The sequence below is a fragment of the Sceloporus occidentalis genome, unplaced genomic scaffold (genome assembly GCF_023333645.1).
Source record: "Sceloporus occidentalis isolate IW3139 unplaced genomic scaffold, rSceOcc1.0.p SCAF_275, whole genome shotgun sequence".
NCBI lineage: Eukaryota > Metazoa > Chordata > Lepidosauria > Squamata > Phrynosomatidae > Sceloporus > Sceloporus occidentalis.
In genome coordinates, this window is record NW_028317255.1 from 117,102 (window position 1) to 138,544 (window position 21,443).

Sequence of the window (21,443 nt, forward strand, 5' to 3'; positions counted from 1 at the left end):
CGGGGAGGGGCCAGAGATGGCCCCTTTCTGCCGATAATGGCGTTGCTGAATGCCTCGAGGTCGAGGCATTACAGCAACGCCGTTTCGGTGCAGAAAGCGTAAATAGATCGCTTTCTGCACCCGTTTAATTTGTTGTTATTGACTTGAATTTCCGTGACGTGCCCGGACCGGCAATTGTCATCAAGGGGTTAAAGTAGGTGGCAAGCTCTTGGGCAGAGAAGTTGGAGGACGAGGGGGATGCTGTGTGAGACAGAGAAGGGTGTTAAAGGTGGGAAATAAAGATTAAGGCTTATGGGAAAGTGAGGCGATAAATTAAATAAAATAGGTTTGTTTGGAGAGATGGAGGGCTGATGTATAGGAACGGAGCATGAGATTGTAGTGAGTGAAGTCTTCAGATGAATGAGACCTCCTCAAGAGGCGCTCTGCGGTACTTGAACACCTTTGGAGGAGATGCGTCTGTGTGGATGGCGTGGGGGATGGTGCACAGTTACAGGAGCAACCATATCTAGTACTGAGAAGTTTCTCGCATGTCAGGGTTATCTGTTTTATTTGCACAGTATACTAAATGCAATTTTATGGAGAGTCTACCACCATATATATTTGGTGCATTATATATTATACTGCAGTTTCTTTACATGTACACACGTTTTCATTCAGTAATAGGCAAAAAAAAACAACAACCCCACAACATTGAAAATGGGGAGATCAAAAACAAGGTCACATTCTTCGAGGTCAAAATCTCGATCTCCATCGACCTCCAGATCAAGGTCACATTCAAAGAAAAAAAGGTACAGGTAAGCAGAGCACCTGCATTTGTTTTAGCAGACCTATGGGTTGTATTAAAATTATAGTTTGTCTGTGGAGAGACTTTTTTTCACCTGCTAAATGGCAAATGTATTCGTACTGGCAGCACATATATGTGTACATTTTAAAAGGTTCATTTGCAGTTTGCTTTTCAAAGAGCATTGTTCATGAGAAAATCAGTAATTTAAAAAAAAAAAAAACAGAACAAAGTGCACTGTTCCTAAAAGTTATGCCAAATAGTTTTAAATTTAACATGCATTCTGATTAGTTTTGATGTAAAAAATAGTCAATATATTTGGATGATAAATCATGTAAATTCCCGCTGAACATTAAATGTTTACATCTAATGTTATAATAAGTTCCAGGTCACGATCAAGAACATACTCCCGATCTCGCAGTAGAGAACGTGTTTATAATAGGGATTTCCGCAGAGATTACAGAAACAATAGAGGAATGAGACGTCCTTATGGTTTTAGAGGAAGATCAAGAGGCTATTATCAAGGAGGTGGTGGCAGGTATCATCGTGGTGGTTATAGACCAATGTGGAACAGAAGATATTCCCGAAGCCCAAGGCGTGGCCACTCTCGTTCCAGAAGTCCAAAGAGGAGATCTGTATCATCGCAGAGGTCTAGGAGCAGATCACACAGATCCTACAAGTCCTCCCAGTCAGCAAGGTCCTCTTCATCTCACTCTTCATCACGTTACAGCAGGTCACCTGAGACAAAACCCCGCAGTTCTCAAGAAAAAAAGTCCCAGAGGATAGAGGCTGATAAATCCGAAAGTCCCCTAAATAGCAAATCCTGTGATGATCAGAAGGATGCATTTGATCCATCTGACCCCTTAGATGAGCTTGGCAAAGAACTAGATCTGCATGGTGAGAGCTGGGCAGGTCTCTCTGCATATGACAACAGTCCCAGGTCACCCTGTAGTCCATCTCCGGTTGCTTCTCCACCAAGCCAGAGTTCATCACACTCTGATGGCCCTATTCTGCGTGTAGTTCACCCAGGAAAAGACAACCTGTGTCAAAATTCACATTCCATCGCACGTTCTCCAGAAAGGTCTGGGTCTGAATCTGGCGGCAATGGTTCAACACGCTACAGTCCCTCACAAAATAGTCCATTTCATATACCTTCCATTAAGAGCCCAACAAAATCGGTGTTGGCTCAGATCCCTGCACGTGAGGAAGGACGTTCCCGATACACGTTATACCTCGACACAGCAGAGGAGGAACTCACCAAGGGAGCAAAATTTTTAAAAAGGTACATTAAAGGGTCTGCCTAGCAAAATTACTGAAATTGAGTGCTTGAGAAATAGAGCAGCGTCTGCATAGCATTCTAGTTCTAAATGTCTGATCTGGGGTTTCCTCTTAAAGTATACATTTGTTAAATATTATTTTAAGTCTTGTTAAAAAGTCGCAATTAACTTCATGTTCTAAAGATTTATGATTTCATCATATTTTAAATGATCATTATGGCTTGGTAAAGAAAATCTTGAACTTCCTGAATTAAAAATAACTTTTTGCTGTTTTCCTTCCTCAATTAGTTGCTTAGTTTTTTTACTCTCTCATGCTAGCACACTAGAGAGTTTCTTCATTAAAATGTTTATTTTCTATACCACATGCAGGTGTACAGATGAAGAACATAGGTTATTCCCTATTGGAAAGACCAATACTAGGGAGAAGGAAAGTCAGAAGGAAAGGGGGTCAGAGAAATTAAAAAAGGAAGGTGGAGGAATGTGGGATGATCATGAGGCATCTGGTTATTTTGGGGGAAAATCAAATGTAAAGCCTCAATTTGTAACTATTTCTGAAAGTGAAGACCTAGAAGAGGCAGAGGACTACAGGCAGTTTAGAAAGTCTGTCCTTGCAGATCAGGGCAAAGGCTTATCTTCATCTCACTGGAACGCTGAAGATGAAGGGACAAAATACAAGACTAAAGTTTTGATGAGGGGTTCTAAAGAGGAGGAGAAAAGCAAAGAGGGGAAGGGACATAAAAGTGCCTCAAAAGACAGGCAAAAGGATGAGGAGAAAAGTACAGAGAGGTTGATGGGGAAGAAAGATGCCCAGACACCTGATCTTGTAAAACCAGAGAAAATGAAAAACATCTTCGGATACAGTCTGCCACTTAAGAGTGATGATGTAAGAGAGTTAGCGTTCAGGGAAGAAAGTCCACTAAGGCTTAAAATGATAGCCACTGAGTCACACCACCCTGAAGTCAAACTCCGAATGGTCACAGTGCCGCTTGATGATACCAGGTAAACCATGTTTATGTTTTGTATTTTTTTCTTTTTCCCTTCATGTTTTTATTTCTTGGCTAAATTGTTCCTTCTGTCTTGATGCTTGTGAAGGCCTGCTTCACTGTGTAATGAGAGGCGTGTAGCCAGTACACTTGTCCATTCAGTCAAGAAAGAGCAAGAATTCCGGCCCATCTTTGACCACATGAAGGTTTCCTTTGCCAGCAAAACATCCCCGGAATCTTTTACCTACCATATTGTGTATTTAGTACAATATGTCAAAGGTAAGACATGTTCTATATATGTGCCTATATGTCCGATCTTACTATACTCCCCACTCCCCACAAAACTGAATAATCCCATGATGTAGGCAGTGTTTTATGATATATTCTTGACAAGCACACTGCTCTATAGTTTTCTGTTAAGAGTAAGTTTATGCGATAGCTTAAGGTGTCTCCTTACTCCTCCCCATCAGGACACATAATTGTTAAGTTTACACACAAGTGCCTACTTAACTGCCATATTTTTTCTTCTTGGCAAATAAATGCATTATAATCTCTATTTCTGTAAACAATTGCATCTCTAATTAGTGGGTACTATTCACTCACAAGTTAGCTGCCCAGTTGTTTCAAAAAGTATTTTATCTGCACTTTGTTTAAATGTCACGTTTTCCATTTAAAGGAAGAGTCAATTGTATTCATTTAGTGGTGTTGAACTTTGAACCTAAGTAAACCTTATCTGCCCCCACCTGCCATTTTTGCTATGGTTCTATCTGCTTGTTTGATATACTGACAGTGTTTTCTACCCCATATGCCCCTGTTGCCTTTTCTAGGTGGGGCTGAGTGTCAGTTGTAGTGGGGAGCAATGAGACCTTGTTATAATACTGCTTAAGATTGGTTATTGCATCTTAATTGCAGGCAAAGTATATAATGTTAAAGTTCTTAGTCCTACTACCACAACCTGCAAGGGCTACCGATGAATACTCTGTCTAATAAAAGGTAACCAGAGTATCATAAGGTAACTAGTACAGCAGGAGCTGTAGGACTGAGAACATTATATACTTTGCCTCCAATTAAGATGCAATAACCAATCTTAAGCGGTATTGTAACAAGGTCTCATTTTCTAGTGTGTATTATTGACCTTTTTTCATAAAGAAATTAAATCTTTATCAGTACACACCTCTTTTAATATTGTATTACCCACGTGTAAAGTCAAGTTTGTAGTATTTCCTTGTATGCACAGGGACGTAAGGAGGCTTGTATAAATTGCTTTTTAAGACAGGGTTTGACAAATACCAGGTTAGATGTAGCCACGTCTAATTTTTAGGTGTGGCTCCTAAATTTTTGTGCCACTTTATATTGGTCTAATTGGTGTTCCTCTTTCTAGCGCCTAAAAAATATCAAGCTGGCTCCCGGTTTTGTCTGTCTGGCCCCTAACTGCTACGCATATTTGTCAAACCCTGCTGTAAGAGATGCCTTTTTTATTATTTTAATCTTTAAGTCGTACCTTTTGTTACCCTGGTACGATCAAGGCTCACTTATTTTGCGCGGGCACAATGACATTGAAAATCTACTGGTTCCTTTGTTCCAATCACATGTGCAATCATTCGTCATGGTTAATGGTACATGCTGAACCCCCAGATTCTCCAAAGTATTAGAGCAGTTTCTCTGAGAAGACCTTTTCTCAAAATTGAACAACTGGCAAGTTCTTGTCACCCAACACAAATATATTTCTGTGAGCCTTCTAGAAAGTTTTGAAGCCAATATGATCCATTTAATTCATCGTTTCAGGAGGAGACACAATCACAGTGGGATGAACGTTAGAATTGCTAGAAAGCCTTTGTGGTGTCTTTGCAACATCCATTTGGCTCATGGCAGTGATTCATTTGGTGCTAATTTTATTCTCCCAAGTGTACATTGCATTGTTAGGGTAATGATACATAGGTATCATACCCAGGTATGCCCCTCAGGAACCTACAATATACAGAATGCCAGCACATCAACCAGTAAACAGTGTGTTAGAAAATAATTAGATAACACATTGAATCATTAGTTCTCAATAATAATGTTGTATGTTAATTAATGTAGGGCTCCTCACTTAAACAGTAACTGAACTGTCAGTATATTGTTGTCTATCAAGCTAGGTAAAAAATAATTCTAATGTTGGGCAGTCCTATAAATTTGAAGCTCTAGCTATAGAGGTTTTGCTCCTTCCAGAAAGAATATGTTTATCATTAACTTTAATTTTCCCCTTTTTTTCCTTCTGATATACTGTCACAGAAATCAAAGGTCCCACAGAAAAAGACTTTTGAGCATGAAATATCACGTTGTGTAAATAAAAGTTTACACAATTTGTTTCTAGTTCCAGTAAAACTCCATTATCTGCAGTCATGAAGGTCACGATTTGTAGACTCAAGCACCACACTGAGCTGATGGTTTATGGCAATGCTGATGAAGTCCTGGCAGGGCGATTAAGATCCAGACATTCTCTTAACCTTAAGTTAACAGAAATTGATGACATTTGAGTTATAGTGCATCTAGAGGGCCTCATAATTCTGTTTTTTTCATTGAAGATAAGAAATCAAAGGTAATTTGAAAGGTAAACAATATAATTTTATCAGACTAGTCCACAGTGTTTGAGTAGCGAAGGAATCTGGTCCATGACTATTTTTGAAGTTGTGGATGATCCTGTCTCATGGTGTATGAAGTGAGTCCAGTGCTCTGTTGTATTAGTGTTTTGCAGCCAAGTGTACACAGCTCAACTGAACATGAGCTGAGATTGCCCAGTGTTGATTTCTTTTTCCATTCACAACTAGGTCCTGGAAAATGTTTTGAAATGGCAAATCCATGTAACACAATAAAATATACTATTGCTGATGCAAAAACATGCAAAGTCTGCCTGACACAAATGGCCTAAAAACAGCATTGCTAGCTTCCAAAATTCCTGGGTATGGTGGAATTATGCTTGCAGTCCTACCCCTTGTAGTGACTCTTTCAAGGTGTAATTCTTGCTTGTGAGGCATGTGCTGGATGCTGGGCGGTAAGTTGACACGAGCTATATGTTGATCTGTTTAAATAGGGTGATGTATCTATCGCATACTGTACACTATAGCATGTGGTATTTTCCGTCTTGAATTTTTAATGTATTGTGGTGGGTTATCAAACGTCTGTATATCAGCATTAACACTACTCTAAATGCATGGTAACACAGCAGGGTAAAAATAATGTTTCACAAAAAAAACAATAAAAATCTAAAAAAAACAGCATTTAATTCATAAATTAAAACCCACTTCTCCTATCACCACTCACTATTGGACTATTGGAGGCACAGGGAAGGTGGTCAGAGTAAAGAAAGTTTAGAAATTAGAATAGTAGGAGCCAGGAAGCAAACTTGTGGGCTGAATTCAACCCAAAAAGCGCTATCTAGCCTTAAAAGTGAAACCGTATATACAGCTGTACCGTTAGCTAGATATTCTCATAGTCGACCCCCTAACTGGGTAAGCAGCCCCATAAACTGCTGTAGTCGGGCAAATACCCAAATCCGTGTTTCAGCTTTGTCAGGGAAAAAGTGATTGTGGCACAAAGTAGAAAAAAACTTATCTACTAAAAACATATTTTTCTGTGGATATAATAACTTATATTTGACGTGACAATAATTATACATACAATCTGCTTGCGAAATGCAGTGAATTCTTTCAGCCAGTCAGGATGAATGTGAGAATACTAATGAAAAGTAGGATGTCATCAAAATGTGTACAGATGCCTTATTTTTGGGATATGGCTTTTCACATGATGTGCTAATGAAATGTCAACACGTTCTTGTACCTGACATATAGAATGCGTCTGAAGAGATGTCATTGATTGCGACTATACATATTTTTTTGATATTCATTACCTTATGATCAAAAGAAGGTTGATGATTACAACTCTTTTAAAAGAATAGCCATTGTGTGTTTGTAATTTGATTTTGAACAAAAAGCCCTTGGTGTCCTAGGTTTGTCATAATGACCATTTTCCTGAGGAGCACATCCAGATTTTGCATGGATGACCATCGGTATTATTATTATTATCCTTTATTTATATAGCGCCAACAGTTTACGCAGCGCTTAATACAATACATAAATTCCCATCCTATATAAAATGCTGCCCCACGGTATGTCGGATGTATAAACTCGCAGGAGGGAATCGGTCGCCTGGTTCAACCCTGCAACCATGTTGGATGTAGATGTCCCCCATCTCTACCCTCCATTAGAAACGCCATGCGGAGCTGCTAAGCCCCTCTGCTCTCGCTTCCTTGGAATTGGTCGACACATTAAAGGAAGTAAAATCTACGTCAGCTTTTAACAGACGCAAGCAACTAGCATGATGACTGAATCTTAACGTTTGCTCTGCATGGCGTTGTCGATGGGGAAAGCTAAGAGTTCAATAGTAATATCTTGAAAGTAATGTGTGTACATAGAATTGAATTTTATTGGCACCATTAGGTTGACAAGGCTCCATCAGTATTGTAAGGAAGAGAAAAAATTAAGTTGGGGGTCAACAGATGAGTTTCCATAATTATTTTGCATTTTGCACCAATGCACGTAATTGAAATATATGAAAATATATATTTATATCTCACTCTAAAAGTAGTCCAGTACGATAGTGATTCACTGTATATCCCTACAGTCTTCTCTCCACAACTTAGTATTTTTGTTTTTATTATTGTAATGAAATGTGGCAGTGAAATGTAGAAATTGTGATGTCAATAACATCTATTTGTCTGGGTTTTTTTTTTACTTTTCAATATATGAGTTTTTTATTGCCCTTATTGCCTTTAATGTACTAAACAAACCTACTATATTGCCTTTTCACCTTATGTTCAATCGGAGTGGTAGAACTGGAGTAGTAGTTCTTCACCTCAAAAACATGGCCGTGCTATTTTGCCTTTTTTATGCGTCCATGGAGGTATTTGAGATTCTTTGGAAATGTAGCAGGTGAATAAATTCCGCATACATTTGTATGTAACTTTTTTTTTTTTTTAATAGGATTGAATATTTAATACTTGTTCACATCCTGCAAGTCTCTGTGTCAGGAATGTGGCTTTGTATTTAAACTAATGAGGCGGTGTTTCTCCTCTAAAACCAACAGAGCATTATTTTTCGGGTGACGGAAAGACCCTCAGTGAACGATTTACAGGCTATCAGAAAGTCACTGAGGCACAAGCCAGTCGCTCAAAGAGCCCTGAGATACACAGGTCAGTCATTGCCATTCACTGCTTGTTACCAAGGTGGTGTTTAAAAACATTAGTTTATAATGAAAGTGTTGTCAGTCTGATGTATAACTGTTGCGGCCGTAATAGTCCCTAACTGGTGGGGGGTCACAGGCCAATATTAAATAAATATATATATATATAATATGTGTGGGGGTTAGACCAAATAAGTGTATGTTGTGAAAAATATGATTGGTCTAGTATGCTAACTAAAAGAGGAAATATTTTAACTCTAGGCCATACAACACTAAATGATCTCATATATTTGGGGTTCCGATATAGACCCAGCAATGTTAGAACAGATGGCTGCTGAAACAAGTATGATGTATGGATTTTTAGCTGTATATAACTGTCTCACTTTGTCTCTTAGTTGATTGTTACTATATTATTGTCTATAGCTATGTTTGCTTCCTCTATATTGCAGAAGAATAGACATATCTCCTAATATCCAGAGGAAACATTCTCGTTTGCAAGGTGAAGAAAAGGTTGCAAGGGAAGAACCTGCCAAGGTTTGCCATGTCAATAATGTATTCTCTTTTTTTCTTTTCTTAACCCCTTCAGGACCGGGATTTTGATACTAACGTGTCGCTAAAGGACCGGAGCCGTTTTTGTGTTTTTGCCATGTCTTTCTTCAACTGTAATTTCTCTCTTATCAATTGGTGCACCCACACAAATCATATATTGTTTTTTTCAGCACAAGTAGGGCTTTCATTTGAAACCATATTAAGCTGGGTAGTACATTGTTTTGTTTGAAATAAACTGGAAAAAGTGGGGGGAAAATGAAAAAAACGCATTTTTTTACAGTTTTGTATACATACAAATTGTACACACATTGAACCAATGGGAAGAAATTATCCCAAATATATTCATTAAGTTGTCCTGATTTGGAAACCACCCAACATGGCCAGGATTTTTATCTATTTTGACCAGTATAGGGCAAATATTGCAAGGCATGCATCACGTTTTTGAAATGTAATTTTTTTCAAATTTGGCATGGTAGTCTAATAACTGCAATAGTTGTCACAGATACTGATTATCCCCCCAAAATTATATGTTTATGAAAAGTAGATAAGTCAAGGTGTACAACTAGGGTCATTTTGACACATTTCAAACAGGGATTTTATCGCCAATTGCTGCCAAATTTTGAGGTATTTTTATATTTTTTTGTTTTTTTTGCATATGTTGCAATGTTGCTTTAGATTTCATATTATATTTTGTATAGAATATGTGCAACTGCAGAAAAAAACACCAAATTGTGTTCACCAACATCCCCCGGTTCCAACAAGGCCTCACATGCATGGTTCATGCATTTTTTGAGGAAGCTATGAGGGCAAAACTGGAACATGCGCATTTTCGTTTTCACATTTGGAATTTTCAGAAATTGGTTTCCTGGGCCCATATCCCATTTGGGACATTTTGGAAGCCCCCCACTGTAAATTACCCCATAAAAGTATATATTTATGAACAGTAGACAAGTCAAGGTGTTCAACTAGGGTAGTTTTGACAGTTTTCAGCTAGCCATTTCTTCACTTATGTCTGCCAAACTTCACAGGGAAATTATTTTACTGCTTTTTTAACGCATACATTTCAATGTTGCACTGAATTTCTTGCACACCATAAGTGCAACAGTGGAAGAAAACACCACATTTTGTTCACCAAGATCCCCTGATTCCAACAAGAACTCACATGCATGGTTCATGCACTTTTTGAGGAAGCTATCATGGCAAAACTGGAACATGTGCATTTACATTTTTTTAAATATTTTTTTTCATCAGATTACTTGTAAGTGACAGGTTTAGGCCGCTGACATCAATCAGGGAGACCGATCAATAATCAGCGACTTAAAATGTCACCGACAAGTGATCAGGTAATAATTATGATTATTTCATTTATTAATAATTTGTGTTTTTTCATTATTACCCTAGATGACCCCTCTCTCTTTGTAGAGCAGGGTCATCCGTGGGCTGCCATAATGATCCGATCACTCCTATTGGCCAGGAGCGATCTGATCAGCCCAGCCCAGCATTTGACCTGGAAGCACCCTGGACTTTCAGGTCAGTGCTGTTTTTGTTTTTTTTATTATTATTATTATTTTATTAATTTTTTTAATTATTATTATTTATTTTTTTTACATTTTTCAATGCTGATGCTCCATTGAAGCACAACATTGACTGATATTTAGTCCCCACAAGCTTGTGGGGACTAATATTAACCCCTGCAATGCTGCGATGGGGGTCATACACAATCGCAGCATTGAAGGGGTTAATTGAGGAAGAGGTGGGGTAGGGGTTAACTGAGGAAGGGTGGGGGGGTCTGGTCTCCACATGAGACCAAAGAACCCTGTCTCCCTGTCCCTGAAGCTGCCTCTGGCAGCTGGGACACAATCTCCAATAGACTGGAGATTGTAGGGGAGGAGTCTCTCTGATCAGTCCTACAGGACTGATCAGAGGACTTCTGGGGGGTTGTTTTTGCTGTTGCTGGTCTGCCTGGGCTTCCAGGCAGACCACCAGCAGCAGAGCCCCCTACAAAACGGGAATTAACCCCTTCAATGCCGCGATTGCGGCATTTAATGCCGCGATCGTGGCATTGAAGGGGTTAACGCTGCACTGACGCTCTCATGGAGCGATCAGGCAGCAGGGGGACCCATTCAACCCCCCCCCCTTCCCTGAAGCTGCCTGTGGCAGCTGAAACCGCGATTGGGAGCGATCGTAGGCTTGGGGGCGGTCTTAGACAGGCTGTGCTGTCTGCCCAGGAGTCCTGGGCAGACAGCAGCAGCAGCGCCCACACGATCACCGCGATTGTGGTGATGTGGGGGCGTTTTTTGGAGGAGACGTACCTGGTACGTCCCGGTCTACCAGTGACTGTTAACCAGGAAGTACCAGGTACGTCCCGGTACTGAAGGGGTTAATCTTGACGGTTTTATATTTACACATTTTATTTAACTTTAGTAAGAAATAATAAAATTAATGTTTGAACCTATATAGACCTGCATTGTTTTTTTGTATTGATTTCGGATATATTTTGGTGAACAGATAGAAAAAAAGGGAAGAAGTGGGTCTGCTGATCTTAGGTGTGATGTTGGCTGCCCAAAGAAAGGGCTCAGTAAAGAGCGTGCAGACTCCAAATGCTCAAGAGACTCAAGCGGCTCTCGAAAACGGGAAAAAGTCCATAAGGATATCAAGGAATTAAAAATCTTCAAAGACGACAAGTAAGCAAACATTGTTTTCCGGAAGTGTGCATGCTCTGTATATACATATATATTTTAAGATATAATCATAAGAACATTTGTTTTAAAGTAAACAATCACAATTGTTTGTCTTACAGCAAAAAAATGTATTTGTCTTTTACACGGCTTATGGTGGATGAGGAAAAATACTTTGGAATAGCAAGCTAACTGAAAAAAAAAATGACAAATTATTGTGTCCTATTGTCCAGGCAACACCATGAAGTTGGACCTCAGTGCAGTGCATTACTAGAAACCGTTTGTGTAAGAATGCTGGTTCATTCTGCTTGATTCCTCACTTTTTAAACTCATAACACCGCAGTACAAACAAAGTTACCGATTGCTGTAAACATCAATTTTAGTTTTGTGTGTTTATTTTTCTGAGAAAAGTGGTTTGTTTGTTTTTTTTTGCCTTTATCTACAGAATTCAGAATTTGAGGTAAATAGGATTGTGGAACAATGATTGTCATGTGTATTTTCTTATTATTAAAAACATGTATTTAATTGTGACAGAAAATACTTTTGTCTGCTAGATTGCACGTGCGTGTGTGTGTGTGTACTGTTTCCATGCTTAGCACTATTTTGTCCTGTGCATTTGGTTGAATTTAACCCCTTAATGACAAAGCCCGTACAAAATGCATTGTTCAATGGGTGTAGCGACCGCCCATTGTCCTTAAGGGGTTGACAATGTTAGACAGTTTTGATAGTTGATATATATAATGAATGATAGTGAAAGACCGATCGTATTTTAATAAAATGACATAAGAATGAATTGTATAGTTTATGTCAAAGCAAATGTAATTGTTTTGAATGATATTTTTAAGTAACATACACCGATCAGCCATAACATTATGACCACTGACAGGTGAAGTGAATTACACTGATAATCTTGTCATCATGGCACCTGTCAATGGGTGGGATATATTAGGCAGTAAGTGACCCATTTTGTCCTCAAACTTGAACTGCCCATGCTGACCCCTGTCCACTGCCAAAGGTGCCTACAATGGGCAAATGAGCAATGGAATATGATTGCCTGGTCTGATAAATCACGTTTTCTTTTTTTATCATGTTGATGGCCGGGTACATGTGTGTCCCTTACCTGGGGGACACATGGCACCAGGATGCATCCATGGAGGCCCCACCCCAAAACTTACAGAGCTTTAGGGATCTGCTGCTAACATCTTGGTGCCAGATACCACAGCACACCTTCAGAGGTCTAGTAGAGTCCATGCCTCAACAGGTCAGGGCTGTTTTGGGGGGCAAATGAGGGGCCTACGCCAGGGCTCGACAAATCCCAGGCGCCATGGCGACAGAGAATTTTGTCCTGGCGCCTAGGTTTTGTCAGCCTCTTACATCCATAAAAAAATGTGGATGTAAGAGGCTGAGTAACCACACGGGGGCGCTGCTGCTGCTGTCTGCCCAGGAGTCTGGGCAGACAGCACAGCCACTCAGAGCCCGCCCCCGAGCCTGAGACCCCTCCCACGGAGTGATCCTGTAGGCTGAAACCGCGGTTGCTGCAAAACCAGCAATCGTGTTATCAGCTGCCACAGGCAGCTTCAGGGAAGGGGGTTGTGTGTTGATTGGTTCCCCACACAAGTGTGGGGACCTGACCCAACACCTCCCTGCTGCCTGATCGCTCCATGAGAGCGACAGTGCAGCGTTAACCCCTTCAATGCCGCGATCGCGGCATTTAGGGGTTAATTCCCGTTTTGTATGGGGCTCTGCTGCTGGTGGTCTGCCTGGAAGTGTATACAAAAAACAAAATACTGTCTGCGCTTCTCACCCTAATAAAGTTGGCAACAAATATATAAACATAATATAAATGAGAGGTTTTGGTTATATGAATTGGCCAAAGCATAATTAAGCTCACCCGCCACGTCAAGGCACACTCTCAATAGGGTGAGATCCTACTCTCACCTCCTACATAGTGGGCACACAAAGCAGTTTATACTGCTACCAAAACCTTATTAATGTGTTGGGGGAGGTGCAATTAAACCTCCTCCCATTTAACCCCTGGACAGCAAGCTGCAACCAGACTGATGAGGAGCCAACAACCTCAAATATGTGCAAACAGGGAAAAGAAAAAATGTCGGTGCGCTAAGCTAGTCTCAGGCTCAAATAATACAAATGTATAATATAAGGCCTACCAAACAGTGTGAGCATGCTGCAAATACAGTGTGTTGGCTGTACAATGTATACAAAAAACAAAATACTGTCTGCGCTTCTCACCCTAATAAAGTTGGCAACAAATATATAAACATAATATAAATGAGAGGTTTTGGTTATATGAATTGGCCAAAGCATAATTAAGCTCACCCGCCACGTCAAGGCACACTCTCAATAGGGTGAGATCCTACTCTCACCTCCTACATAGTGGGCACACAAAGCAGTTTATACTGCTACCAAAACCTTATTAATGTGTTGGGGGAGGTGCAATTAAACCTCCTCCCATTTAACCCCTGGACAGCAAGCTGCAACCAGACTGATGAGGAGCCAACAACCTCAAATATATATTTTTTTGTTTTTTGTATACATTGTACAGCCAACACACTGTATTTGCAGCATGCTCACACTGTTTGGTAGGCCTTATATTATACATTTGTATTATTTGAGCCTGAGACTAGCTTAGCGCACCGACATTTTTTCTTTTCCCGGTCTGCCTGGAAGCCCAGGCAGACCAGCAACAGCAAAAACGAACACCCACAAGCCCTTTGATGATTCCTGTAGGCATGGAAGCCTACAGCAGTCATCAAAGACTCCCCTCCCTGCAATGGCTGGTCTATAGACCAGCAATTGAGTCCCAGCTGCCAGAGGCAGCTTCAGGGACAGGGGAGAAGGTTCTTTGGTCTCCACACTCATGTGGAGACCAGCCCCAACACCCCCCTGCTGCCTGATCGCTCCATGAGAGCGACAGTGCAGCGTTAACCCCTTCAATGCCACACTTGTGTATGACACATTCGTGGCATTGCAGGGGTTAACATTTTCCCCCACAAGCTTGTGGGGACTAAATATCAGTCAATGCTGTGCTCCAATGGAACATCAGCATCGAAAGGGTTAAAAAAAAAATAATAATAAAAAAACCCAGCACTGACCTGAAAGTCCAGGGTGCTTCCAGGTCAAACGCTGTGAGTTTAGTAAGTGGGCTGATGATGATCCGATCACTCCTAACCAACTGTTAGTTTAAAAAAATCCTGGCTCCTAACTTTTTTACCTGGCGCCTAGATTCACAACAAATTTGTCAAGCCCTGGCCTACGCAATATTACGTAGGTGGTCATAATGTTATGGCTGATCTGTGTATATCCCTGTGCACATTTTACAAAACCTATAATTTTCTAGGTTGCAAGAAATAAACAATATGATTAATACCTTAGCTTAAATCTGCCAGGTGACTGTGTCAATAACCACAGAAGCCTTGTTATAAAGTATCCTAACTTTATCTGATTGCATACAGTGGGTATTATTCAGCGAACAATGAGATGAAGAATTAAACATTTCATCTCACTGACTCGTAATGCATTCCATAGGGCCAGTACATTGGGGTTCCTTCTAAAAGGAGGGTCATAATGCCCCATTTAGTCACATTTCACCTATTTGACTGTTTATGTAGCACCAGAAACACACTGGGGTCAGCCCTTCATAATGTATAGTTAAGTCAGTTTCTTTGCACTGCAACTCTCATATTTTTAATAAAGAAACTTTACAATGTTTTATTGAGACAACGATGTACACTTTTTTTTCCTAGTACCACTCTACATTACTCTATAATGCATAGTATTTAATACTTAAAGAGAAATCTCTATTTTCTCTATGGAGACACCCTTTTAACTGCTAACCTATTGGGGGAAAGTGTAATTTCCTTAAATATATTCTTGCTTTATTCTGTATTTGTGTGTTGTTTTTTATGAGTTTTTTTGTACGTATGTCTTTTTTTTTATATTCCAGTAAACGTAGAAAGGAGATTGAGCCACCATCTTCTCCTTCCTCTGCTAGTTCGCATGAAGAAAAAGATAATAAGAAGGAAAGGGATGAAGAGTTCAAAGGTCCACTTGAGCCCAAAGAATTTTCAGGATTTTCAGGAGTCAGCAGGCCCAGGGGAACATTTGTAAGTTTTTATACCTGGAATAGTTCAAAGGGTTAAGTTAACTAAGTAGCATTCAAGCTCTCCACCATTACTTTAATCTTAGATTTTGTATACTCGCCTATTAAATTTAAAAAAAAAAAAAAGTATGTAAGGTTCTCTGTGACACCAAGTTCTGGTCAAAACTGCCATGTATGATGATGTAATCAGACAAATTTTGATGAGGTCAGACATTCAAATTAATAAAAAATTAAAAAAAAGCCATTCACACACTTTTTTTAAATTATATTGAGTGGTTCTGATTTAGAGCAAAAACTATAATTAAAAAAAACGTTTTACTCTTAATTGTAATTTCCTTTGTTTCTTAAAGGGAAGACACAGATAAAATTAATGTCTGATTCTGATCTATTTTCTTACTGCTCTACTACATTATTAGTTTGCTGTGAAAGCATTGTGGGTTTATGTTGGTGACCCACAAGCATCTCTTACAACAGTGATCTGTGTGCCCCACCAGCTGAGCATGCCAGTTATGTAGTATGACGTTAGGGTGTCACTATAACTGCTTGCGTGGAATCTTGTCTCCGTTAATGTGAAGAATAGGAAAAAAAACTTTGTTATGCTCCATGTGAACACTCCACCAACTAATGCATTATTTAGCAGTTTCGAATAAGAGGGAGAGGTCGTGCAAGAGGGATGTTTGCTGGAACAAGTGTTAGTCCTGTAAATGCAACCACTACTTTCCAAAAGCGACCTAAAGAAGAGGAGTGGGATCCAGAATATACACCTAAAAGCAAGAAGTATTTCCTGGTGGGTGATGAAGAGTTTACGTTTGGTTACATGACCAAATTATACAACCAAAAAATATATAATAAATTATAGAATACCTTCACTTCTACTCATATCACTAAGGCCAGAATCTGATTTGAAAGGGGAACAGAAGGATCACTTTATCTAAAACAAGTGCTATATAAGTTATATAGCATAGACTAACAAGACAGTATTTTCTAGCATTGGCATTATTTAGGTACTATAGCATAATCATCCGTGCAGACGTGTGATAAAAACCAACAGTTAAAATAAGCATTTTCAGTCCCATTTTCGGAACCATGACCTAGATTTCTCGGTAGGAATTTAGGCTTTTTGACCTTTAAGTATGAATGTGGCATCTATGACTTTTAATGGGATCTCTGCCGCAATTTGTGTACTTTTTAATTTTGGTATTATTCCACAGAAGATAGAAGCTCCCTGTTAAGATGAGCTGTGTTAAAATTTTAAAAATTTTGTTAAATTAGTTAAAAAAAAAACGTGGAATAGATATGCTGCCACTCTGCCCTCCACCCGATATATACTGCCACTCTGCCCCCCCCCAGATACGCTGCCACTCTGCCCCCAAGATGTGCCCCCCCCCCCACGGGCAGACTCCCGTGTGTCTTGCGGGGCCGGCAGGGGACACCTACGCAATACGCGTAGACAACTTCCGGTGCCGGCACGGGAGATTCACTAAGCGCATCGTGCAGACGTTCACCGGCTGCGGCGATGCGCATAAACGACCTCCGCTGCCGGCATGTCTGCACGATGTGCTTTTACAATCTCCCTTGCCGGGACTCCCCTCGTGGGAATTCCCGGCAAGGGAGATTGTTAAAGCACATCGAGCAGATGTGCCGGCAGCGGAGGTCATTCACGCTCATCGCCGCTGCCGGTGAACATCTGCACGATGCGCCTAGACAATCTTCCGTGCCGGCACCCCCCACGTGGAAAGTGACGACAAGGGAGGGTGTCAGAGCGCATCGGAGAGTAGGATGCAGGTCCCCTGCACCGCTGCGGGGGATCTGTATCCTAACCCTGCTGCCTGCCCGGCGCCCGGAACTGCATGTCCTGGGCGTCAGGCGCTAGACCCCGAATATAGGCCGCACCCTCACTTTAAAGACTTAAATTGGGGGAAAAAAGTGCAGCCTATGTTCGGGCCAATACGGTACATATATTCACGTCAGTAGTCGGGATGTTAATGGAAACCATGCTAAAGGAAAAGTTTAATATTTAGATGTAAATGAGTGCAAGAACAACTTGTCAAGCTAATGTAATTTATGTTTTGACTGCATAACTAAAATAGTAGACTAGGGGGAAGCAGTAGATATAGATTGGACTTCTGTAAGAAGACACTTTGACACTGGATAATTTAGTTAAATGGATAAGGCAATGGTAGAATAATAGGAGACAGAAGGTTGGCCTTTATGGTGTATATTCAGAGGAAGGTCATTTTACTAGTGGGATACCTCAGGGATCAGTATTAGGACCAGTACTCAATATTTTTATAACAAAAGATCTTATGTCTTTTTGCAGATGATTCAAAGGTCTGCAACAGGTTAGACATTTTATTTGGAACGAGCCAAATGACAAGCATTTGAAGTAAATTAAAATAATGTTCGAGTGGCTGCTGCAGTTTAATGTTGATAAATGTAAAGTAATGCACTTAGGATATAAACATACCACAGCAGAATATGTAAATTGGACCACTGTGACAACAGAAGAGAGGGACTTGGGAATTATATCTGAGGACTTAAAGGTATGCAGGCAGTGTAATAAAGCATCAGAAAAGGCAAGGAGGTGGTTCTGCCACTTTACAGGTCTCTGGTCAGTCTTCACCTAGAGTATTGTGTACAGTTCTTGAGACCCCATATCCAGAAGACTATTGACATTTTGGAAAGAATTCAGAGGAGGGTTACCTAAATGGTGAAGGGTTTGCAGGATAACAATTATCAAGAAAGACTAAGGGAACTCACTATGAATAGTTTGGAGGAAATAAGTAGGGGAGGTTACTGAGAGGGTAGTAGATAAATGAGTGCTGGAGGCTAATACAGTAAGGAAATGTAAACATGCATGGGATAAGCATGAAGCTTTCCTGGATCTAAGATAAGATAAAGGACTGATTAAGATCAAGGTCTGATATTACTGAAAAATATACTATATAACCTTGATTAATGGTAGTTTGACTTGTTCCTTGACCTTACTTCCCTTACTTTTTTTTGGTTTATGCATCATAGTTGTGGCTTTGTGTGGAGTTTTCAGGAATTTGTTTTTATGTTGTAGCACGATGACAGAGATGATGGAATGGATTACTGGGCAAAAAGAGCAAGAGGGCGTGGGAACTTCCAACGTGGCAGGGGGCGGTTTACCTTTAAAAAATCTGGAAGCAGCCCAAAATGGACACATGATAAGTTCCAAGGAGATGGCCTTCTAGAGGATGAAGAGGAAGCAATGAAAGATAGAAAGAAAGATGAATAGGTAGACTACATACTTAACTTTCCAGACATTTTTTGCTTTTCATTTATTTCTTTTTATTAAAATTAACATTCTATAAGTGGTGCCTAACTATGTTCTTTCCCTGCCAATCTTGTGAAAATAAACCACCTTTTAAAAGTAAACTAAAATCTTAATGTATAGACTATTGATGTACAAACATAGATTTTGTAAAATAAGAAAAGCACATAATTAACAGCATTTTAGAGCCTGTTACTCCATCATCGTTAGCATACAATGAAGCATGTTTTCTTATTTGATTTCAGTGCGTTATTATTGTTAGTGGTGTAATTTCTTGAAAGAAAAGTGTGTCATTTTAATTTTTTTTTTTTTTTGCAGGGCTGATGTTTTTTGAAGAACAGAATGGTTAACATTTAGTGTGTTCAATTTCCCCATTCAATAATTGGAGGCAATTTATTTTAATTCAACGGGTGTATTACATTTTAGCTGAGATGTTGCTTTTTTTTTTTTTTTTTTTTTAAAAACCCTCAAATATTAGGATAGGAATAAGTAAACAAACCATCCAGAAGAAAATCTTAGAAATCGTCCAGCAAATTACCAGGGATGAAAACTTAAGCATTTTGGGATCTGTTTTAAGTGTTTGTTAAAACTTATGTGCATTCACACAGATTGCGTGATTCTGAAAATTTGTTTAATTTTTTTTGTCAAATAACTCTGTTTATAAAGTATGTTTGCTCATCTGTTATTTTTGAGCTTTAACACAAAATATTCAGAATAATATATTTCCTGAAAGGATGTCTCTCTTTTGTGGGAATTTATTTCTTGAAGAGGTTTTGTAACGCAAACCAGGTAGATCGGAGTGCCATCCTCACAATCTGAGCCGGCTACAGATGGGTATCTGCTGCAACTCTTGGGAGTAAATTATAGCTCATCCATAGAAAGTTTACTAGTAATGATTTCACTCCGCAAAGAGGGACACAACATGCCAGTTAGGATGCGGAAATTGAATGGGGTAAATTGAACTGACCAGCTTTGAAGATGTCCCTAATAGGGGACATTTTCCAAGTTCAAAAACTGGATTGCGCAAGTCATATACCAGGAGCTGTAAATTTATACCTGAAGAACAATTTGTGTGAATAAAAACACAAAATTATGACTGAGAGGCTGGCGGTAAAATTATTGCATGGAAAGCGTTAAATACCAACATTTGAAATGCTCTTGGGTCTCTGGTTTTCAAAAATATATGGTTTGATGGGATAAATTGAATTGGGAGGCTTCAAAGATGTCCTAAATAGGACATGGGGCAGAATAGCTAGATGTCAAAAATGACTTGATGGGGGTAAATTGAATTGGTCATACCCCACTTTCCAGTCCAGGAACTTCTGACTCTAGTAGGGTATTGGATGTTATTGCTCCTTGTCATCAACTTGGCTCAGGACCGCTTCCAATCCAATCACAGAGACATCTACATGGACCCAAAAACATTGGGAGTGGCCAGTACTGGGAAACTTTCTAATGCTTTCTTGCATTGGGTAAATGTTTACATTGGTGATCAGGCAACATTATGGGAAAGGGCTTTATTAGGTTTGTCAGGGATTTGGCTATGACATTATATTGTAGTTGGTGGTGCCCAAGAAGGCAAATACTTGCTTTTTGGTCTTAGGCACTGGCCACTCAAGAGTGGAAGTGATCTTTGCAGGTTCATGTTGCTGCTTCTATTAAGTCCTGTCACTAAGATTTTTATAACCAATACAGAATCGTAGAAGGTTCTGTCCTTTTTGGGTGTCAACACAATGAGGCACAACCTGGGATTATCTAGGGGTTCAATCACTTGGATATCCAGCATCTTATCTGCCTTTTCATGTGAGCCTTTTCCCACTCTGGGTCTCAGTAGGCAGACTGCTAGAGGGGTACCTAGTCCTCAGTGTGAACTCAATAACAGGCTAGGTGTGTGACTCCTGGTGTGCAGGTAAACACAATGGACCATCTCTTGTAAACATTCACCTAATTTAATATGCTCCAGTCAGCTTTCAGTTTTGGTTAGTAAAATGTAGATTGTCCATAAAAAGCTTCCTAGGAACCTCGCCAAAAGTAAGACACACCAGTTAAGATGCAGAACAAGAAACCACTTACTTGGGAAAAAATAATATTTTTTATTATTTTACCGTAAAATTACCGTATTTGCTCGATTATAGGACGACCAAAATCTGAATATTAATTTAGGAAAAAAAGAAAAAGCCTGTATATAAGATGACCCTATAGGAAGAAAGTTTTACTAGTAAATGTTAATTCCTGTAAACTTTTTTTTTTGAGATTTTTTTTTGTTTTCATTTATATTTACTTTTATTTTCCAACCTGCCCCCCAGATATGCACATCTGCCCCCAGGCTTGCCACTCTGCCCCAGAAATGCCTTATAGCCCATATATGCCACTGTGCCCCCCCCCCCCCGAACTTACTGGTGCTTCTGACTCCCCAGTGTGTTGTCTGGGCAGTGTGTATATGTCTATGAGATTTGCGTAGGCAACTTCCGCTGCAGCCGGAAGAAGGTGCGGTTAGCAGCGGGGGCTGTCAGAGAGAATTCCCCGGTGAGGGGAAC

General features: G+C 39.8%; 1 protein-coding gene across 1 annotated transcript; it reads left to right on the top strand.

Moving 5' to 3' along the window:
• The first annotated feature begins 696 nt into the window (after positions 1–696).
• On the top strand, positions 697–18,870 carry LOC149275612 (bcl-2-associated transcription factor 1-like). The gene is made up of 10 exons (XM_089504529.1): positions 697–794; positions 1,164–2,063; positions 2,428–3,057; positions 3,151–3,320; positions 8,166–8,271; positions 8,711–8,795; positions 11,319–11,494; positions 15,453–15,612; positions 16,249–16,395; positions 18,676–18,870. Exons 1-10 carry the CDS (start codon positions 697–699, stop codon positions 18,868–18,870), a joined length of 2,667 nt encoding a protein of 888 aa, XP_089360655.1.
• Positions 18,871–21,443: the final 2,573 nt, after the last annotated feature.

Bases quoted from the DNA above. Each gene is read 5' to 3' on its own strand.
- LOC149275612 (XM_089504529.1), top strand. From the start codon at position 697: ATGGGGAGATCAAAAACAAGGTCACATTCTTCGAGGTCAAAATCTCGA. The intron at 3,321-8,165 runs GTAAGACATGTT...TAAAACCAACAG, and splicing joins TTTAGTACAATATGTCAAAG to AGCATTATTTTTCGGGTGAC. The intron at 15,613-16,248 runs GTAAGTTTTTAT...ATTATTTAGCAG, and splicing joins GCAGGCCCAGGGGAACATTT to TTTCGAATAAGAGGGAGAGG.